Raw genomic sequence first — 19,533 nt, 5'->3', positions numbered from 1 at the left:
CGTGTGTAATAAGTACGCCTATATTGTAGCCTCTTATACCAAGACATTACACACCAAAACTCTTCCCCGAGTTCTTTACACAGATAATTAATTTTATGCTAATTGTTTAAGCCAGCATCTTGCAGAACCAAAGATATTATCCTTAAACATCAGAACACATTCTCCAATATGTGAAGAAGACTATAAAATATAGCATCAAGCATAGCTTAAAGGGAAGTGAAGGAACAATAGGATTAATAAAATATTCTGATTTATTATAACGTAGATCACTACCTGCCGTACAAAATCTTTGCTCACTGACTTTTACAAACGTAGATTTTTAAACTACTATATATCACTCAATATGGCCTCAATGGGGGCTTCGTTGGCTGCAATCGATTTGTTGGGACCAGGAGAACAGATTAAACAAAACAATTTGTTGCCAGCCGATCAACACCGTCAGGGCGTCACCGCGGAGTTCAGCAGCTGAGGGAGGGACAATATAAAGACTAGCGATTCCTCAACAAGTAGCAGGCTAAAAGCTTGCATCTTTTATAAATAAGCAATCTGAGTGAGGCCTTAATTATACACATGAAATGCTACGAAATTTTGCCAAGGAAAACAAAGCCAGGAAAGAACTGGCCTGGCCGCTTCTTAGAAAGGTATAAAAAGGACGGTATATCTTGCTATGCAACTGGTATTGATTCTATACTCAAGCGGGATGATTCGGCATTTAACCTACAGTAATATCTGGGCCGAAAGTCAAGAAGAACAATATTCAGCTAGAGGATATGTATAATATGAATGAGAAAAGGGTTTTTTATTGGCATGCTTCCTATGGGCAAGGGAAACTTTTCTAGACGATTATATAAGGAGACCTCAAACAACACCTACTAGACGGTGATCGGGAATGGATTACTACAATTGTTTGTATTTATGCAGACCAGACCTCTCTTTCTCCCGGATTAATATACCAAACGGTATCTGGTAAACTACAATACTCCGGGCTTTCAAGACTTTGATGCAATAAATCAGCAATGCTTTTTTGCATCTTCACTATTTGGCTGGACCAACGCTGAGCTAGGATTTGCATGGCTTTAGCAGATGTTTGACCGGGAAAGAAAGGCTAAAGCTAGAAGGCGTTGGTGGCTTCTAATCCTTGATAGCCACGGATCATACATTACTATAAAGCTTTTGGATTACTGTCAAAAAAAAAAAATAAGATCTTCTTGGCCACCTATCCACCTCATTCGACTCATTCCTTGCAGCCGCTTGATGTCAGCATCTTTGGACCGCTTGCAAATGCCTATAGAGCTTAAGTGGAAATCTGTCTGCAGAATCCCAAGGCCTAAGCCGCATTCTGGCTAGTGTAGAGGAAAGCACTATCTGCAAGAATTATTGAAAGCACGTGGAGAGTGGTTGGTATATAGCCTTTTAACCCTGACTTTATATTGGCATGTTCTAGCAAGCTAGAGGGCCAAAGACTTTTTTCTAGCGGACCCTCTAAGTCTATTCTACAAGCAGAGGATTGGAAAAAGATTCAACAGCTTCTTAAATAACTTTTTACGGAACTCTGGGACCAAAAGCGCCAAGAAACTGAGTCGAGCAACGCACAACCTCTACAGAAAATATAGGGAACCGCTTAGTGGGCTCAGTTGGTTGAGATACTGCGACTTCTGTTGTTTCCTAAAATGACATCTGCTTCCTAGTATGGCTGAAGGCCTGTAGCTAATAGTATAGCTCCCTGCGCATCACTTCCCCTGAATTCCACAACAATTTCTATCCCTGTTTTGCAGTTCCTGCGTATTATGGTGGGCCGCTACGGCCTGAAGATGGACCCCACGAAGATTAAGACTGTAACAGACTTGCCAATGCCTACGTGTGCCACTGATATCCTAATTTTTATTCGCTTTGCAAATTTCTACTGTTGTTTTATTAAGGATGTCCCACGCCATTCCTGTGACGCGCAAGATGAGATACGAAAACACGGCATCTCATTCCATGAAAATAGCAACTGTAGAGAGGAAAACAATTATCTACATGAAGCTTTTGTGGGCCAATCTTCTGTTAGAGAGCCACGTGACGCGTGGGTAATATGTCAGGTCCTGACAATTCCCACACCCGGGACTTGTCAAAGCGCCGGCTCTTCCCACGGACTCGTGTATGTGTAAACTAGGCAATTTTTGACGATTATACCGGAAGAGCGCCTTTAATCTGTACCATTGTGAGAACTGTTAATTCGCAACAGGTCAAAGCAGGCAATGCCTCATTTATAATACCACCCTGCCAGGGACGGCTGTGTTGCTAATTTCAACTTAAGTGCCCCCAACCGCTATAAGAATAACGCGAGTTATAAACGTTATGGGTCGTTTTTCAGGGAAGCGTTCTACCAAAGGGGGTAACCATTTACGGACCTTTGTCGATGGCAGTTAACAGAATAGCTAAGGCGCAAATAGACGGAACCCTCCTACTGCCTATTCCAGATGCCTTTCAGCTGTTTCTAGATGAAAACTTGGAATCTGCTAGAAAGGAATTTCCGGGCGCTTCATTTAGTATGGCTCATGGACCATGAAGTGCGATGCTGCAGGTCTGACAGATATTCTTCTATCGCAGATAAAATTTATATGGATTCAGCTGGGTCCTGGGTGGAACGATCACCCAACTTTAAGCGAACATATGAACAGAAGGCCCTCGAATTAAGAGAGTTATATCAACGAGACCTCCAGAAGAACCTGGAGGAGGCTACTTGATATCTTCATTATTCCAACCGGCTATTTTCTAACTGTGTGACGTATCTGCAGCATATCCTAGGAATTAATCTGTATCATAGTGGCTATTTAAACTAGGGATTCACGATTCACCTGCATAACTAATCTATCCCTCTTGCTCCAGAAACTACCCAGTTGGGGTCTTTGTATCCTATAACCATTGTATATTTCCCCATATTGCTGCCCACTATCGACTACTATAGTTAGAAAGTCAGACCATCCTCGACCCAATAACATCTATTTATGGTTAGTGCCGCGCATCGAGCATACACAAGTATTTTGTGCCCAGTTAATATATTAGTAGTGCTGGTAAGCTTGTGGCCGAATGAGATAGTAGGCATAACCGTCGCAATAGCACAACAGAGAAACACAAGTGAGCAGAGGCAGTTGCTGGATATAGCCAAACAGCCAGGCTCAGCTTAGAGTGAATGGCTCAGCTTAGAGTGAATCGTTAAATTATTCGATAAATTGTTTTATGTGCCCAAAATTGATGCCGCGATATTTTCAAACACGCTTATGTCTTCAATCACAACTCATCCCTTGCTAGAACTAATAGAAATGGACATATATAGGCGGCAATTTGAGATACAGACAATAGTCTGACACTGCACGTCATGGACGACTACAGCCGATGGTGCGTTGAATCATTGACATAAAGATCCAATGAGCTTTCTTCCAGAGCTTTCCACCATGTAGACAGCCACGCCTGCTTCATGAGCTTGAACCATGGTGTAAATTCCACACCAGGATCATTGTACATGGCTTCAAACTCTTCTCGGGTAACGTAGCGATAGTCCCGAATTTCATTAGGGTTGATGGAGAGATCTATATCACCTTGTAGGATAAAAATGTAGCTAACTATAGGTACGAAATAAAACAGTCAGCTTCGGTTCTTTCAGCGAAGAAGAAATCATGTCGCAGAATACCCTCATGTTCACCCCATGTCAAATCATAATCACTTTGGTACTGCATCCTCGTCATAAACCTGAGCTTGTTCAAGGGAACCTGCTGAGGACTGATCCCCAATTCATGGTTCAATTTCCGTTGAGCGGCTCGTTTAGCTCCTAGAATGGCGCCACAAAAGTCCAAACCTGTCTCCCCCGGGATTGCCAATGGATGAGAGCAGCATGTGTTTGTCCAATGGTCTGGCCATGTGATTTTCTCACTCGCTCGACATTGCAGGAGAAGGCGGTTTTGGGAGTCAAACAGGAGTACCGAAAAGGCACGATGCAGGAGACCCCTGCGTATATTTTTCAGAAGATGACCTAGTGCTATGAGTATTCAAAAGTAGAGAGAACTACAGAGTAGGATAGTGGAAGAACTCACAAGTCTTCTTGCTCGCCATTCCAATTTGACGCTCCTCATCATCGACCACGATGCACATTTCCTGCATGAGGAGAATCTGGTCGGGGTCATATCCTTTGAGTTCGACCCCCATGTCTTCGGGCGAACAAACAGCTGCGGATTCATCCAAAGCTCTTACATCGGGGAAGAGATTGGATACGTTGTCTGCCGTGATGCGAGATTGAAAGGAGTAGAAGGGTTGGCCGGTGACAAAACAAAAGATGCGGCTGAATATCGCTCCCATAATGGTCGATGTTTATAAGTTAAAGGGCATCATCGACGGGGTTATTTTCTCATAGACTAGTGTGGAGAGCTTGCACACACAGTCACACGCATATATATACATGTAGATTATTCTGGGCAAGACCAGCCACACCAGGGGTGACCAAGTTCTGCACCACTTTGTTCTCGCCATCTGAAAGGCAGATCATTCGGTGCACGATAAAGTATGCATGTGGACATCCGGACTGTGCTACGTACCCGGGGGATGGGTGGTTTTGCGGGTAGTGCTATGTCAGACTGACTGTATTAAAATGTTACCGACCATGTCAAATAAATGTTCTATGATACATGGACATGGGTTGGCTTTCCTAGGCAGGCTTATGCTATATTACATATACATTCTTCAGGCCGTTGTTAAATATGCTCTATCATCAGTCAATCTTACAAGAGTTGCCAGGGAGTGACATGACGGAGCCAACAAAGATCATCCACTTCCCTGCCACGCATGACGGGAAAACCAGTTCTCCTGTCGATTCGGCAGACATGAACAATGACATGGACGAGGTTGTAGGAAAGAAGCAAAGAAACCCCACGGCGCAGAATGTGAAATTATTCTGTGATGACCAGGACACCGTGCACCTGCGCCCGAATACAGTTTATGTTCTTGTGGGAAAACCCGAGGGTGTCGCGAGTGTGCTTGGACCATATTTGCAGAACTGGGGGGCGAGGACTTTCGTATTTCTGACCAACGAGAGAAATACCAGCACAGACGGAAGAACAGTACTGGATCAGCTTCGACATACAGGTGCGAATGTCGAAGTCTACACCAATTGCTTGTCAAATATCTCCAGGTTGTCCAGCGTCCTTTCGCTGTGGAACAGAGACCAGTGGCGCATTGGGGGAATCATCTATGACAGGACCATGGACAAAGTAAGTAATCTTATTGGAGTGATTATCAATGTAATTCCTCAGGCTAAACAGTGGGCAGGACATCGAGCTGGATGACCTCTGTACTCATGTTATGGAAATGAAGGCTCTTCACGAGGTGACAGCCCACATGCCGCTAGATTTCTTCGTGACATTCTCTGGAGTCCAGCGATCCGCCGATGTGGATGTACTTGCTACGCACCGCGCGGAACACAATCTTCCATTTGTGGCCACTTCCATTGATTGTTACTGTGATCAAGAGGCTGGCCTCGAAAGCCATCGTTCTATGGGACATTGTCCGTATCTGGATGAAGAGTCGATGGTATCGTTGATCAAAAATTGCATACACTACCCAAACCGGACAACAGAGACCTGTCACGTCAGTATTCCTGGAAAGGATTCCATGTTGTCTTCAGGAGAATCAACATCAGGATTTAGTTCGGCCAGTGAAACCAATGCAGGGAGCGACACGTCCAATTTGACAATCCCGACTCCGGCACCTTGTCACGATCCCAATAATCACGACCTCGCGGAAGCTGAAGAAATGAAAAATAACACAGACAATCTTCCGGGAGAAATATCAGGTGCTGCAACATTTGCGGATGCAACAGATGCATTGTCCGCAGCAATGGTCTCCAAGATGGCGAGGCTGCTAGGAACGGACGAAGATGAAGTTGATATCGATCAGCCACTTGGCGCCCTTGGCGTAGACTCCTTCATCGCAGCCGAATTCTGTAACTGGCTGAAAACGGAGGCAAAGTCAAACGTTGATATTTTTGAGCTACTAGGGGCAAGATCCTTGGGAATATTTGCGGATGAGGCGACGAGACGTTCAACCCTGCTCAGTTCCCGAGTACAGGAGGAAGTCAACTCTGCACGGTAATATCTACGTATAGTATCGATTTGTAACCAAGTGTCGGGGGTTTGCTTTTTTTTTTAAATGTCCCCCTCCCGGGCGGGTCTTTCGACTTGAGCTGCTGATTATGCTGTGGGTTGTGCCGAGAATCCAGTGCTTACCCTGCCGTATAATGTGTTCATTAATACGGAGATTATATTGTGCTATACGCAATGTTCACTAATATTTGTAGCTCAACTAGACAGGCTTACGCCAATGAACATTTACCTACGGTAAGGAGTGATAAGTAATATACCATACATAATGCTTGTCCAGCGAAGATCATCCGGTTCAACCTGATTTCCCGGGTGTTGTCCACCGTCTGGGCCAAGGCATGCCGGGGCTGGAACATCAAACAAACCCAGACCTTAAATACACCTGTTGCAGTCGAGTTAGTTGGCGTTTAGAAATGCGCAGAGGCCAAACAATATGGGAGACGACAGAGCAAACATCGGCATCAAAGCCATCGAAATATATTTCCCGAATCAATATGTCGAGCAACAATGTCTAGAAGCCTACGACAATGCTAGCCCAGGAAAATACACTGTGGGCCTAGGTCAGTGTCGGATGAGCTTCTGCGATGATCAAGAAGACATCTACTCCATGGCCCTGACGGCCTTGTCCTCTCTACTTCGCAAGTACTCGATTGATCCCACATCGATTGGAAGGTTGGAAGTTGGTACCGAAAGTGCTTGTGACCGATCCAAGTCGGTGAAATCGGTGCTGATGCAACTGCTTACTGCCAGTGGAAACACCGATGTGGAGGGTGCAGATACAACGAATGCCTGCTATGGGGGAACCAATGCACTATTTAACAGTATCAACTGGATTGAGTCTTCGGCGTGGGATGGGCGGGACGCCGTGGTGATCGCGGGGGATATTGCGCTCTACCAGAAGGGGAGTGCGCGTCCAACTGGGGGCGCGGGTTGTGTGGCCATGCTGATCGGGCCTAATGCGCCAATCGTAGTTGAACCTGGACTTCGAGGTTCATATGCCTCCCATGTATATGACTTCTACAAACCAGATGGCCGGAGCGAATATCCTGTGATCAACGGGCACTTCTCCGTTCAATGTTACATGGAATCGCTGGACGCCTGCTACAAGGCGTACATTGAGAGGGGGAGGAAAACAATCAAGGAGAAGGTGGTCGACTTTGCCTCCCCCTCATGGCAGCTGCCTTCAGATAAATTTGACTATATGCTCTTCCACTCTCCGACGTGCAAGCTGGTGGAAAAAGCACATGCACGTGTCCTCTATAACGATTATACGGTTGATCCTGACCATCCCTTCTTCGCCGAAGTGCCTCCGGAATATCATCCTCTCGCCCCCAATCCGTCGAAGGAAGACAAAGAGCGATCTCGATTCTTTATGAAACTGTGCGCGGAACGCTTCAAGCGTCGGGTCTTACCGTCGCTGGAGATGGCCTCCATGTGTGGAAACATGTACACCGCAAGCCTCTATGGATGTCTGGCAAGCTTAATCTCTAATGTAACGTTCCACGATAAAAACCCAAAAAGAGTGGCGCTGTTCTCCTACGGAAGTGGGCTTATTAGCTCCATGTTCAGCCTTAGGATTTGCCAGGACTTGTCAGAAATGGCGGCAAAACTCGATTTGAAAGCAAGGCTGCAGGCTCGATACTCGATCCCTCCAGTAGTGTATGACGTGGTAAGTCTCCTATTTCTGTTCTATATGGCCTATGCGGCTAACGAATGGGCAGACCTGTCAGCTGCGCGAACAGGCATACATGGCGAAAGACTATGTGCCTTTTACCACGACTGACTATCTTATCCCAGGGACCTACTATTTGAGCAAGGTCAACAAAATGTTTGAGCGTGAGTATCAGGTCAAGGCATAATATATGGCCATGCGTGTTAGACAAATTGTTGCGCTATTATTACTGCCGCGAGAGTAAATGCGATGAACACAGTTTATTGTTTATTGTTGAGTAGCTCATTTACTTCTTTTCCACAAGCTAGACGGCCATCTCTTTATTCTCCTCGCCCTAGAAGCCTTTACAGTATAATTACAGTAAGGCAAGTGGAAAGATAAAATAAAAAGAAGACGATAAATGAAAATAAGCAGTAGCCTTATTTCACAGAATAAATTCACTGACTGACCCTCCAATGTCTCCACTTGCCCTGGAATAGCCTCTCGAGATGGAGATCAATGTTCTCAATCTTTGGATTCTTTAAAATCTCATGAGCAGCAGACGCACCATTCGTCGCAGTTCTACCGTTGTTGTCGTAAGCCACTGTTGGCTGCAGAACTGCTGCCCCGCTACATCCCAGTATGCTCCGGTAGACATGGAACCCTTCGGACACCAACCGGTCCTTTGTCTCTTGGAACAATTGCTCCTCCATCTTAGGATGTAGTAGGGAAAGTGTGCACCCTCCACGGCCAGCACCGGTTAGTTTTGTCCAGCCAAGGTATCCAGAACTGATGATTGATCGCACTCGCTCTACCCGCGGATGGCTTGCACCCAGAGCCACGAGTAGATTATGATTAATAGGGAGTAGCCTCCCGAGCTGTTCAACGATGCTATCCGGATCCTCACATTGAGATGTTCCTTCAATTATTTTCTTTGCGAACTCTGTCACCAGATGGATGTAGTTTAGGATCAAGTGCACCAGCTTTGGATACACAGCTAACAGCTCTTCGACATCTGCGGCAACAGAAGCGGTTGAACGACTCTCGCAAGTGTCAACAAGGAGGACAGGAAGTTTTAGAACACCGGCCAGGGGGGTGATGACTGGTTTCACAGAATTGGGATCCCGCTGAAAGAATACAACCCCCCCGCGGGTGGATGTGGCGTTATCTACCCCACTTGGAGTTCCGTGGAAGAAGTGCTCCACAATAAATGACCATCGAGTGATCAGATCCACGGGAGTGTGGGCTTTGGGGGTCAAGGAGTAATCCTTTTCAAGGGTCCCTGATTGAATGAGAATGGCTGTAGTCATGCACACCGAAATGCTTGCACTGCTGCCGAGGCCGGCACCAATTGGGAGCCGTGAATAAATGCTATATACAGCTCCAGGACGTTGCGGCGAGCCTAGAGCTATATACAGATACAAGAAGGCCTCCACAATGCACTTGTGTGCGGAACTGGAGGAGGTAGTGTATGCCGATGTTTGGAGAAAAGCACGAATGGCGGCTCGCAACCCTGAATCAGGAGAGGAATGATCGCTCTCAGGAGAGTCATTCTGAGCCCGTGGTGTCTGAGGCCACGGCAGATCATCAATGTTCCAAGTACAGTCAATGCCATTGTCAGACTGAAGGGTTATCGACCGTGGATCGTCTCTAGCCGCACTCACAAGGAGATAAGACCGAAGTTCGATGGCGGCCGCGATGGCGGGTTTTCCGTATAAGGCAGCATATTCTCCATGGAGGATGATTTTTCCGGGGGCGGACACAATGAAATGGTCCATTATATATATGTATATAAATATACATTTACAAACGGAGATTGTGTCAATAAGTTGGGGCTTCCTGGAATCAAGTACTTGACGACATCCGGGACAACCCCGGATGAGCAAGCCAGCCATGCCTACGGCTCGCAATAGCCCAGTGTCAACAGGAAAAAGTACTGTATTATTCTTAAATTGTTGACTGGACATCTTTTTTAGTGCAATGGTCAAATTGACACCCCGGGACTCAACATGTATGGACTGACGTGGGTTCTGGTTCAGATATGCTGTAATAGTGCCGCAATATACTTTCTACGGCCTCCTGGCACCTACATCAATAGCTCTACCAAGAGCGAAAAAAAGGAAAAAAGAAAAGAAAAGAAAAGAAAAAAAAAAAGAAAAAAAAATCGTCCTGCTTTGGCATAAATTCACCGCATGGTAGGTAGCCTAAATGATACTACACAACAGTCATGTTCGGAAATGGTTTTCCAATGATGGAACTAACATCAATATCATTCTTGTTCGTGGCCACAATACTCTAGTGAAGATAGAAATTGCAGAAAACTTGCACTCTGGTGTAAGCCTACACGAGATAATATTATAGAAAGCAGGCGAAGCCATACCAACGAGGCATTAAGACTTGAAATTAAGTTCACCCAGCCGATAGCGTGGAGCACAGAAATGGAACATGATCATGCCCTTCATCCAGGAGTCCAGAACATACTGCAGCTGCGGATTCTCGGCCACCTTATCGTGCACCGCATCAAAGGTTGCAATCAACTGGCTCGTGAATTCCTGCAACACAGTATTGAGTGAGACTCGTCGAGCGCGCGCCTCCCGGTACGCATGATTGTCCCGCTCGTCTCCCACGACGGACTCCTTATAGAACGAAAGTATGTCATTAATCACAACCCCCAATTCTGCCAAATCTGGCATCACACCAAAATGCACCAACTCCACTTCGTCAACTGGGGTGTTAAAGAGAGGTTTGGCGATGATGAACCAGCCGTACGGTCGGCCGAATCCCAGCATACGTCGAAAGAAAGAGGTAAAGTCCGGCGACACTTTGTCCGCAGTATAGGGACGTTCCGGTCTCTCCAGTGTCATGGATAAGATATCCTCTATAACGGTACCATATATCATGCCCATCGCAAGCTTGCTGTAGTAAGGCTCCATCTCCGCGAGAGCCTTGCGCAAGAGCTCTAAAGGACCGCGTGCCTGCTTTTCACCAACTATCAATCGCGGCTGGAACATGTACAGGTCCTCCCTCATAGATGGGGCCAAGTCATCTAGGCTGAGAAATCCGGCCGTAAAGAGACCTATTATGCGCTGTAGTTCCCTGGGGTGTGTCATGTAGAATGTGACCCCCAGTACACATCCATTTTCTGCATATTTAGGCCCAAGGTCTGGCCCAAGCTGAGAGACGCAATCTTTTGTTACTGAATCGATGATGTCGGTAATGTCATGTTTATACGACGGGTCAAGATGGTACCGATCCACCCAGACCTTTGCGATGTCTCTGAATTCGGCCGCAGACACGTCTGGCTGGTCCTTTGCAGCGATCACCTCTGGTGTTGAAGCATAGACTTCCGTGGAGGTAGTCATCTTGCGCTGTATCGACGTCTGAATAATTTGGGCAGTGGTAGGTAGTGAAGGACAACGTTGGACGATGAATTCGTAACTAGATGGATTCTGGATCTACTGGATTTTGTCTGAATGGAGCTGTAGGTAGGCTTATTGGCATATTTATAGCAAAGAGACAGTCTATTACTCGTGTGTGTCAGTTAATGATTTATGGTTCCGATCAGTGTGGTACCCGTAGCCCTGTGACACCGGGTGTCAGGATGATCCTCTGTGGCAGGTACATAGAATGTTCTATAACATAAACCCCCGGTGTTGAAATGCATTAGTAACAGTAACAGTCAAAGAATTGTTCTGCAGTCGATCTGAGTGGTGTGACGTGGCTTTCGCCGCCAGCATGTCCGGCAGTCAGCGTCCTCCACGCGACATATGGAAAATTGTGCACCTGCTACAATCCTTACCCTTTTATGGGGTCGGATGAAATCATAATAACTAATAGCGACGGCTACGTTATGGAAGATATCAGATATAAGCGGAATCAGGCATAAAATTAGAACTACAGAAAGAAAAAGATATATCGAATCGCAGAGTGATCATTTTGGAAATAAGATCAATATATTTTCGTAGGATCTGCAAGGGAATTAAATATTCAGTTACATAAATTATGTTGAGAACAGATGTATAGACGAGTGAATCAAAAGGCTACACATTGGTAGATCTTTCTTAGAATTATTCTCAAAAAATTTACTAGTTGTTGACATGGTTCCCTACATTCTCGGAAGTACAGATACAGATGGATAGAGACCGAAGAATGGGACAAACATGGCAACTATGAACAAACAGTATACGGCGTAACGTTAAAAAAAAAGAAAATAAAAAACTGATAACAAAGACTATTTCTGTCGCTGATGCGTCATTTCAAGATAATATTCAAAAACCTCCTTCTTCAAACCTTGACTTTCGTCAATACAGTCAATCAGGGCTCGAATTTGCTGGTACGAGTTTTGTGCAAACTCTGCGTACACCTGCCGCATCCCCATTGATGTGAGAACTGATTTCACCTGCTCCACGTTTCCCTCGCTGTAGGCAGCCTCCAGGAGCAGCTTATCTTGTCGGTTACATATCTGAAGAGCTTCAATAATAGGCCACGCGAGCTTCCGCTCGTGCACATCGTTTCCCATCTTGCCAGTCACTGCAGGGTCCCCAAAGAGGTCAAGGTAATCGTCTTGGGCTTGGAAGTACTTTCCCAGGGCAACCATTGTGTTTTCAATATGTGCTAAGCCCTGCGTAACAGGGAGTTGCAGGTAGTGCGCAGCGAGAGCTACCGGGAGGTAGAAGCTGTACCAGGCTGTTTTGTGAGAGATAATAAAATTATATGTTTCACGATGAAAATGTAGGAACCCAAGGAACGTAGTGTTTGCTAGATGGGTATCTGTAATTTGTCCCAGGTCAACATGGAAATCCATGGTGTCCAGGAGCTGGAGAAGTTGATTATACGCTGGGTGATCTTGAAAATGCAGTCGAAGCAGAAAGCGACTGGATGATCTTAACATGCGCGCATCGGCGATCGCTGTCATACCGATGTTTGGCTGAAGATGGCGACAGAGTACGCTGCGTCGAAAAATGGATGCATCCATCATGTCATCTTCCATCAGGATTGCAGCATGGACGATCTCCACAATCCATCCAAGGATAGACAAGCAACGGGCTTGAAAGTTGGATAGTTTTCCAGAGAGACAGCGGCGCCCAGTCTCTAAAGGCATGAAACACCGGGTCATTTTGCCTCCACCGGTCGTCTCTGCAAGACACTGTTCAAGGCTTGTGAGGACCTCAACCATCGTATAATGATATGTGCTAACCTACTTGTCTGACTCTCTTCACCACTATTTCAGGGCTCCCAAGAGATGTAATGTGTTTCGAAAACTCATCCAGTAAGCTGTCGCGGATGGCGTTAAATTCATCGGTGCTGAGCCCGTCATCAGGCTTACTGGAATGGACTGCGTTCGACCAGACCGGCTTACGCTCCGGTGGCATGAGACTCAATCTTGTGCCTTCCGCATTAACTTGATCTACCACTGAAGTAGGAATAGAAATAGGAATGGGAGTGCGTTGGTGCGTTTGAATACGGCCATGCTGGTGCCGAAAGTCCGCGCCACTCTCCGTTGTCCAGCCTGGGTTGAGAATGGTTGCGTCGAGAATAAAGTTAACGGCGTCGGATATTTCTTGCTCAAAACAGCTGTCTTCATCTTGCATGTCCAATGTCACGATGCTTTTCCGTTGGTAGCATTTTCGTAGGTGTACAGCGAAGGCGGTTGTAAGGCAAGCATCAGGCGTGCTTCCTGGTGACTGTGCATTGCGTGTTACCCAGAGCAGTTCACGGCAACAGGCCACTACTTCAGACGCTCGCCGAAGCATTTCCTGGGTCTCTGAAAGCTGTTTTGACCAGGGGGAGATGATGATAATACAGATTTTATCCGCGAAAACTGAGATATCCGAGGTTAGGTCACCGGTCGTTACCTCAAATCCTCTCTTCTTGAGAGACGAAACCAACGACATTGGTGAGTTATTATCAGCTCTGTAAGTTAGAACGTTTATGCGAGCTGGATACTTGTGTGGAGAATTATTTATCGCGGTTGACACCATTACGCTGTGGACATGCTCCTTAGGGTTAGCGAAGTCTGGCTCCGACATGTCCAGCCCTGAGAAAGACGTCTTGCGAAGGACATTATCCCACTGGGATTCGGTGAGTGTAGGGCCAGTCACTCGACCATCTTCTATCCCTACCCCATCCTGGTCAGTATTTTCGATTATAAGTTTCTTGTGGCGTAGATAACACTTGACTCTACGCGTGAAATTGGAAAAGGATATGAGTGAATCTTACCGAGCCACCAACCAGGCAATGTACCGAAGACCATTGACCACCTCAGCGGGGGATTGGTAAGATCTACGAAGATCAACTTGCCCTCAGGCTTTAGTAGCCCTCTCAGGTTTTCCAGGGTCTTTTTTATGCTCTTTGTCGCATGAATGACATCTGCCGCTACAATGACATCGTATGTCTCGCGTTGGAAGCCTTGAGCTACGGCATCATGTTCCAAGTTGAAAACCCTGTAGCTCATATATTTTGCCCATAATTTGAACGCTCTTCGTGCCTTCTCAAAGAAACCTGGTGAGATATCTGTAAAGTCATAGCGCCAGAGTGGAGTTTGTCCTGCTTCGTGCCTGCTCAAGGCCTGAAGTATTGCAAGAGTGGAAGCTCCTGTTCCGGCTCCCACTTCTAGAATGGCCAGGTTTTTGTGGGTAGTAGTAAGTTTGTCCAAAAGATCAGCAAGTATGGCATGACAACGAGGCACACCGAGCGCAGAGCGATAATAGTCGGAGAGAAGATCCCCTTCCAACATTAAAGAAAGTGGATCTACTTCACGTCGAAAGATGCGCACCAGATTCTCACCAATTCGGCACAGCATTTTGCCCTCCGGCCCACAGTTCAAGACGGACTTCTTTACATCAGCCAGAGTTCTCTTCTGTTCTTCTGGGCCACTACAAGCCCCGGGTCCGTACTCTGAATGGCTCTGGATAGACTGGAGCATATCGAAAAGTTGCCGATGATACTCCGTCATCCTCCCAATATCATCTTGTGTAATCCTATCGAGCGAGGACTGCACAAAGAAAGAGGCCGCCTTGTCCAAAGCATGGATCATGTGCGAGATCGTCGAGTCTGGTTCACCGCGTAAATCCACTTCCTTGCCTTGTTGGTGCTGGGCTAGAGATCGAGTATTACTGCAGATGGATCTATGTAGTTGACCGGCCGTGCTCTGAGTAGATACGAGACCGGGACTGTGACCGTTCGCGAGAATAATAGTCACACCCCGTAATTGCATCAGCGGCTGTGATATTATTTGTCCCTCTCCCCCGAATGCCACGATGTCACATTCGACTTTGTTCTTGTCTTTCAGGCGCGACATGCAGCTCACTTCCTGCTGGCCTCTAAATATATCACAGGCCCCGGTTCGTAATGTCATATGTGCAATAGAAGCTGGGTTACCGAGCAACCATGCCGGAGTTAAACCATGCGAAATCAAGGCTGGAAGCACCACATGCAGTACATTCTGGAGTGAGGTGACCAGCGCTTCAGTCTTGCATAACACCTTGTTAGGTGGACCAACCAGGCAGTGTGCGTTCAATGTGGTCGCGGATATTGAGCTTTCTATAGATGTCCGAAACGATGGTCCGAGACACAGCCCTAGACCACCGAGCTGTTGATAAAACTTCTCGATATCTACCGGGTCACTACATACTGCTTCAGGGACAGAAGCCGACGGACTGTGAAGAATCAAATCATTGGCGAGTGCAACTGAACCACGAAGGTGATCACTCCACAACTCATTCCCAGTTTTTGACATGAGATGGAACACATATCGGGCAGATATATCTGACTCATCTTTTGACATTGAATCGATAAGCACGAGTTTTGTCTCAATATCTTGAAGCCGGTTTTCGAACACCAAGGGTTTTACCAAATGAACATCCCGTAGATCAACTGTGTTCGATCCCAAGCCTTCTGCGGTAACATTAAGCAATGCCTCGATCACGGTCCAGATCAGAGAAGCGGGAGGACAGCTTAGGCCGCCATTAATTATATATTGTTCAGCCCACGTCACGTCAGATACGCGAATAGAGCGGCTCCACGTGAACGAGTGACGCTGTGGATTTGACTCGAACCTGCCCAGAAGACTGCCACAATCGGCAGTAGTGGTCGGCGGGTGTGATAGTGATGTATCGAAGTCCATCTGTGGATAGTCAACAGGCTTCAGAAGGGGTGTCGCCCAATACTCTGTGCTATGGTTCCACGGATAAGGGGGAAGGTCGACTAAAACCTTGGGCGATGTTGCAGAGACACCATGCCCGTTCACCTGGGGCACGTCAATCGGGCAACCCACGGTGAATAAGGCGCTTGCCGCAGCATGCATTGTCGATACAGCATTTACATTGCGGATCAGGCACGAGGCATATGTAGGTTTGTCCCCCGGATTCAGAATGTCCAAGGTTTGTCGGATCGGTGCTGCAAGTGCAGAATGTGGTCCCACTTCAAGTAGCATGCTGATTATATTTCCTTTTCTTCTGGAGTCTTGATACATTTTTTCTAATGCAGCTGAGAAGCGAACTGGACAGGTCATATTTCGCACCCAGTATTCAGTCCCAAGGGCACTGGTAGGCAGTTCTCCTCCTTCAACCGAGGAGTAAAATTTCACCCTGTCATTTGTTTGAGGTTGAATGTCCTGGAGCACCTCTCTACACTTATCGGCAACTTGGTGTAGCTGTGGTGAGTGGTAGGCCAGACTGACATTTAATCTCCTCAGGAAGATGTTGTTCTGAGACAGCTGCTGCTCGAGTTCTTCCAGAGCAGGAAGTTCGCCGGCAACTGTGATGCTGGAAGGGCTGTTGTAACAGGCCACACTGACCTTGCCTTTGGTTATTCTGCCCAAGTACGACTCGGCCGCCGTTGGGGTTAATCCCACCGCAAGCATGCCACCCACATTACGATCCTTCTCAGCCAGTTGGGACGATAGCAAGCCTCGAAAGTATGCAACTTTGAGGGCCGATTCAAAGGAGAGAGCACCCGCAGCATACGCGGCTGGGATCTCCCCCCCGGAGTGACCCACGGTAGCTGTGGGATAAACATTCCAAGACGCCAGCAAGTCCACCAAAGCCATCTGAATGACCACACACAGCACTTGGCTGATTTGGGGCTCATTTATCAGACTCTGCTCGCCAGTTTTGGCCGCTTCTCCTGTTGGACATCAGCCAGCCGTACGGCGGGATAGGAGTTAAATTTATCCTTACCAGTTGCTGTCCAAGGACACCCCAATGCTCTCAGCCACGCGTCGGCCCGAGTAAAGGACTTTTCAAATACAGGATATTGCTGCAGAAGTTCCAACCCCATTCCTATCCATTGTGCTCCCATCCCAGTAAAGACAAATCCCAGATAGGGGGTTTTGACTGACTTGTTCATTTTCTGAGGACTTCGACGCAAGACCGTCTCAAGCTCCGCTGGTGTTGAGGCTGAGAGTGCCAATCGGTAGCGCAGCAGTGATCGCTTCTCAGATAGTGTATATGCCAGACTACTCATGAATTCTCGGTCTCCGTAGGGACGAGAACCCACGTAGGATGCTATGTTCTGGACTAACTGGGCTCCAGACATCCTATCATGAGATGAAAGTACGAAAGTCCACTGGCATAACTCAACTGACTGATTATTGGGCGACTGTGCTTCCGCATGGATAGAAGGTAAGGGTATCATTTTATTTAAGTCGTAGCCACCTTGGAGGATCACATGGGCGTTTGTTCCCCCATATCCAAAACTGCTGACTGATGCTCGCCGGACAGCATTGGGTGGCCACTTCAGTATCGTTTCTGGAACCTGCATCATGTATTTTGAACATCTTAGTTGTAAATGAAACAAAGTGCTATCCAACTGACCTGAAGTTGCCATTGTTCTAAAGGAATCCGCGGATTTGGGTGCTCAAAATTACAGGTTGGCGGAATCAGACCCTTTTCAAGGGATAGGACCGCCTTTATCACGCCGGCCAATCCACTAGCTCCCTCTAGGTGGCCAATATTCCCCTTGACCGACCCGAGGTATAGGGGAGGCGCTTTATTTTGTCGGAAAACTTCATGGATCGCCCGTGCTTCAATTGGGTCACCCGTTGGCGTCCCAGTTCCATGTGCCTCAACAAAAACTGTGTCCCGCGAATCCAGTCCCGCATTTTGATAGACATTTCGCATCAGAGTTTGCTGTGCTTGCCCATTTGGAAACGTTAGACCTGTGGTGCGTCCATCCGAATTCACGCCAGACCCCCGAATAACAGCCCTGACTGGATCACCGTCCCGCACAGCGGCATCAAACCGTTTCAGGATCAGCGACGCACAGCCTTCCCCACGACCATAGCCATCGGCGCGCGAATCAAAGGGATATGAACGGCCCTTTGTGGACAATACCCTACACAGATAAAGGAAGGCCATTGTCACCGGACAGAAGGTAACATGGAGGGTCCGGCAGTACTCACCCAAGCTCGTCGAGAGAAACCATTGTGCTCGATTCGCACATCAAGTTAACACCTCCAACAATAGCCAACTCTGATTCCCCAGTGAGGATAGTCTGGCGGGCCAGGTGCAATGCAACCAGACTGGCTGAACAAGCCGTATCGATAGTCACACTAGGACCGTTCAGATTATAGAAATATGACAGCCGGTTAGCCAGAATTGCCTGTCCGGTTCCAGTGGCGGCATAGCGCCCTGTGCTAACTCCATCTTTGGCCAGGAGAATGTCATAGTCCTGCGTAAACTTGCCAATATATACGGCCGTATTGGTCCCCGATATCGACCCCAACCGGATACCAGCTACACACCCAGGATCAATATAAAAATGGGAAGCGCAGGAGGAATTCTTACCGTTTTCCAGCGCTTCATAGGACACCTCTAAGAGTAATCTCTGCTGTGGATCCATTCCCTATTGCATTATTGTCACTTATGCTGGTTTCGTGTCCCCATCGATTGGGACATATTGCTGGTGTTGGGAGTGGGGATGAATTTGTCCTACCTCAGCTTCCTTGTCCGCCACCTGAAAGAACCCTGCATCAAAAGAAGCAAGGCCCCGCTCCAAGAAATGGCCCCCATTGATTCGAGTCGACTTTTACTCGACTTAGAATAGATCGGTTTGCTGAGAAGGAACTTACCTGTTCACTGCGGGACGCCTTCGGCCCGAATCTCTCGAGGGGAATTGGCGACCACGTACTCTCCTTTGCGATGAGCACGTCCCATAGACCCTCAGGGTTGCTAGCGCGCCCGGGGAAGCGAAGGCCAATCCCGATAATTGCGACTTCCATATTGTATGACAAAATTAATCCGTGTCTTGGTCTTGGTCAGTACCAGGGAAAACTGCCTCGAATTTCTTCTGTGAAGATTTTCTCATCATGTAATTGTGAATCAGGGTAATTGGTATATATATATTCCTCAAAGTGATGATATACCATGGCTTTGATTGTTCTCCCCTCCAATGAATTCGACACGTCGCCACACCCGGGACGGGTTGATGGACCGGAAGTCAACACTGCAATGGGCCGCGAATTATGCTGTCATGCCCATCAATGGCCTGTGTAGCCTGCAGCATCACAATTTTGCCGTTCGGTTGTGAGAATTACGTTTTATACTGAGAGTAAAATGTCGCTTCTCTCTTGTGTTCCTGAATTACCCCACAGAATTTCCGCCACTACGCTGTGCTGTTGAACCAACCACAAGAATGGCTTAATTGTACTCATCTCTGGAATACTATACTAAGTGTACAGACGAAGTTCTCAGTTCATTCAAATGTGTATTTAATATTATAGGATGTGGAAGGCGGGAATTACTTTCAGCC

The 19,533-nt window shown here is 47.1% G+C and overlaps 6 protein-coding genes across 6 annotated transcripts; 2 read left to right on the top strand and 4 right to left on the bottom strand.

The window, feature by feature from the left end:
* Positions 1 to 3,369: 3,369 nt before the first annotated feature.
* On the bottom strand, positions 3,370 to 4,335 carry IDI1_2 (isopentenyl-diphosphate delta-isomerase idi1; the record flags this gene model as incomplete). Its single annotated transcript, XM_033566511.1, has 3 exons — positions 3,370 to 3,605; positions 3,674 to 4,012; positions 4,074 to 4,335. The coding sequence occupies 3 exons, from the start codon at positions 4,333 to 4,335 to the stop codon at positions 3,370 to 3,372; spliced, it is 837 nt and encodes a 278-aa protein (XP_033432268.1).
* Positions 4,336 to 4,733: 398 nt separating this feature from the next.
* Positions 4,734 to 6,123, top strand: ATNIH1004_001815 (beta-ketoacyl reductase; the record flags this gene model as incomplete). The annotated part of the gene is made up of 2 exons (XM_033566510.1): positions 4,734 to 5,243; positions 5,302 to 6,123. 2 exons carry the CDS (start codon positions 4,734 to 4,736, stop codon positions 6,121 to 6,123), a joined length of 1,332 nt encoding a protein of 443 aa, XP_033432267.1.
* A 441-nt stretch (positions 6,124 to 6,564) lies between these two features.
* On the top strand, positions 6,565 to 7,990 carry ATNIH1004_001814 (uncharacterized protein; the record flags this gene model as incomplete). The annotated part of the gene is made up of 2 exons (XM_033566509.1): positions 6,565 to 7,800; positions 7,853 to 7,990. The coding sequence occupies 2 exons, from the start codon at positions 6,565 to 6,567 to the stop codon at positions 7,988 to 7,990; spliced, it is 1,374 nt and encodes a 457-aa protein (XP_033432266.1).
* A 250-nt stretch (positions 7,991 to 8,240) lies between these two features.
* On the bottom strand, positions 8,241 to 9,560 carry ERG12_1 (Mevalonate kinase; the record flags this gene model as incomplete). Its single annotated transcript, XM_033566508.1, has 1 exon — positions 8,241 to 9,560. One exon carries the CDS (start codon positions 9,558 to 9,560, stop codon positions 8,241 to 8,243), a length of 1,320 nt encoding a protein of 439 aa, XP_033432265.1.
* Positions 9,561 to 10,172: 612 nt separating this feature from the next.
* On the bottom strand, positions 10,173 to 11,144 carry ATNIH1004_001812 (terpene cyclase; the record flags this gene model as incomplete). The annotated part of the gene is made up of 1 exon (XM_033566507.1): positions 10,173 to 11,144. The coding sequence occupies one exon, from the start codon at positions 11,142 to 11,144 to the stop codon at positions 10,173 to 10,175; it is 972 nt and encodes a 323-aa protein (XP_033432264.1).
* Positions 11,145 to 12,013: 869 nt separating this feature from the next.
* ATNIH1004_001811 (Type I Polyketide synthases (Type I PKS)) lies at positions 12,014 to 19,003 on the bottom strand (the record flags this gene model as incomplete). Its single annotated transcript, XM_033566506.1, has 10 exons — positions 12,014 to 12,928; positions 12,984 to 13,900; positions 14,002 to 16,908; positions 16,962 to 17,320; positions 17,369 to 17,538; positions 17,598 to 18,117; positions 18,185 to 18,518; positions 18,570 to 18,627; positions 18,718 to 18,807; positions 18,854 to 19,003. 10 exons carry the CDS (start codon positions 19,001 to 19,003, stop codon positions 12,014 to 12,016), a joined length of 6,420 nt encoding a protein of 2,139 aa, XP_033432263.1.
* Between the last annotated feature and the right edge of the window lie 530 nt (positions 19,004 to 19,533).

The sequence above is a fragment of the Aspergillus tanneri genome (genome assembly GCF_003426965.1).
Source record: "Aspergillus tanneri strain NIH1004 chromosome Unknown AapTan_2_pilon_pilon_pilon, whole genome shotgun sequence".
In the NCBI taxonomy this organism is placed as follows: domain Eukaryota; kingdom Fungi; phylum Ascomycota; class Eurotiomycetes; order Eurotiales; family Aspergillaceae; genus Aspergillus; species Aspergillus tanneri.
The sequence above is the reverse complement of the archived record's forward strand: the minus strand, read 5'-3'. Positions and strand labels throughout refer to the sequence as shown.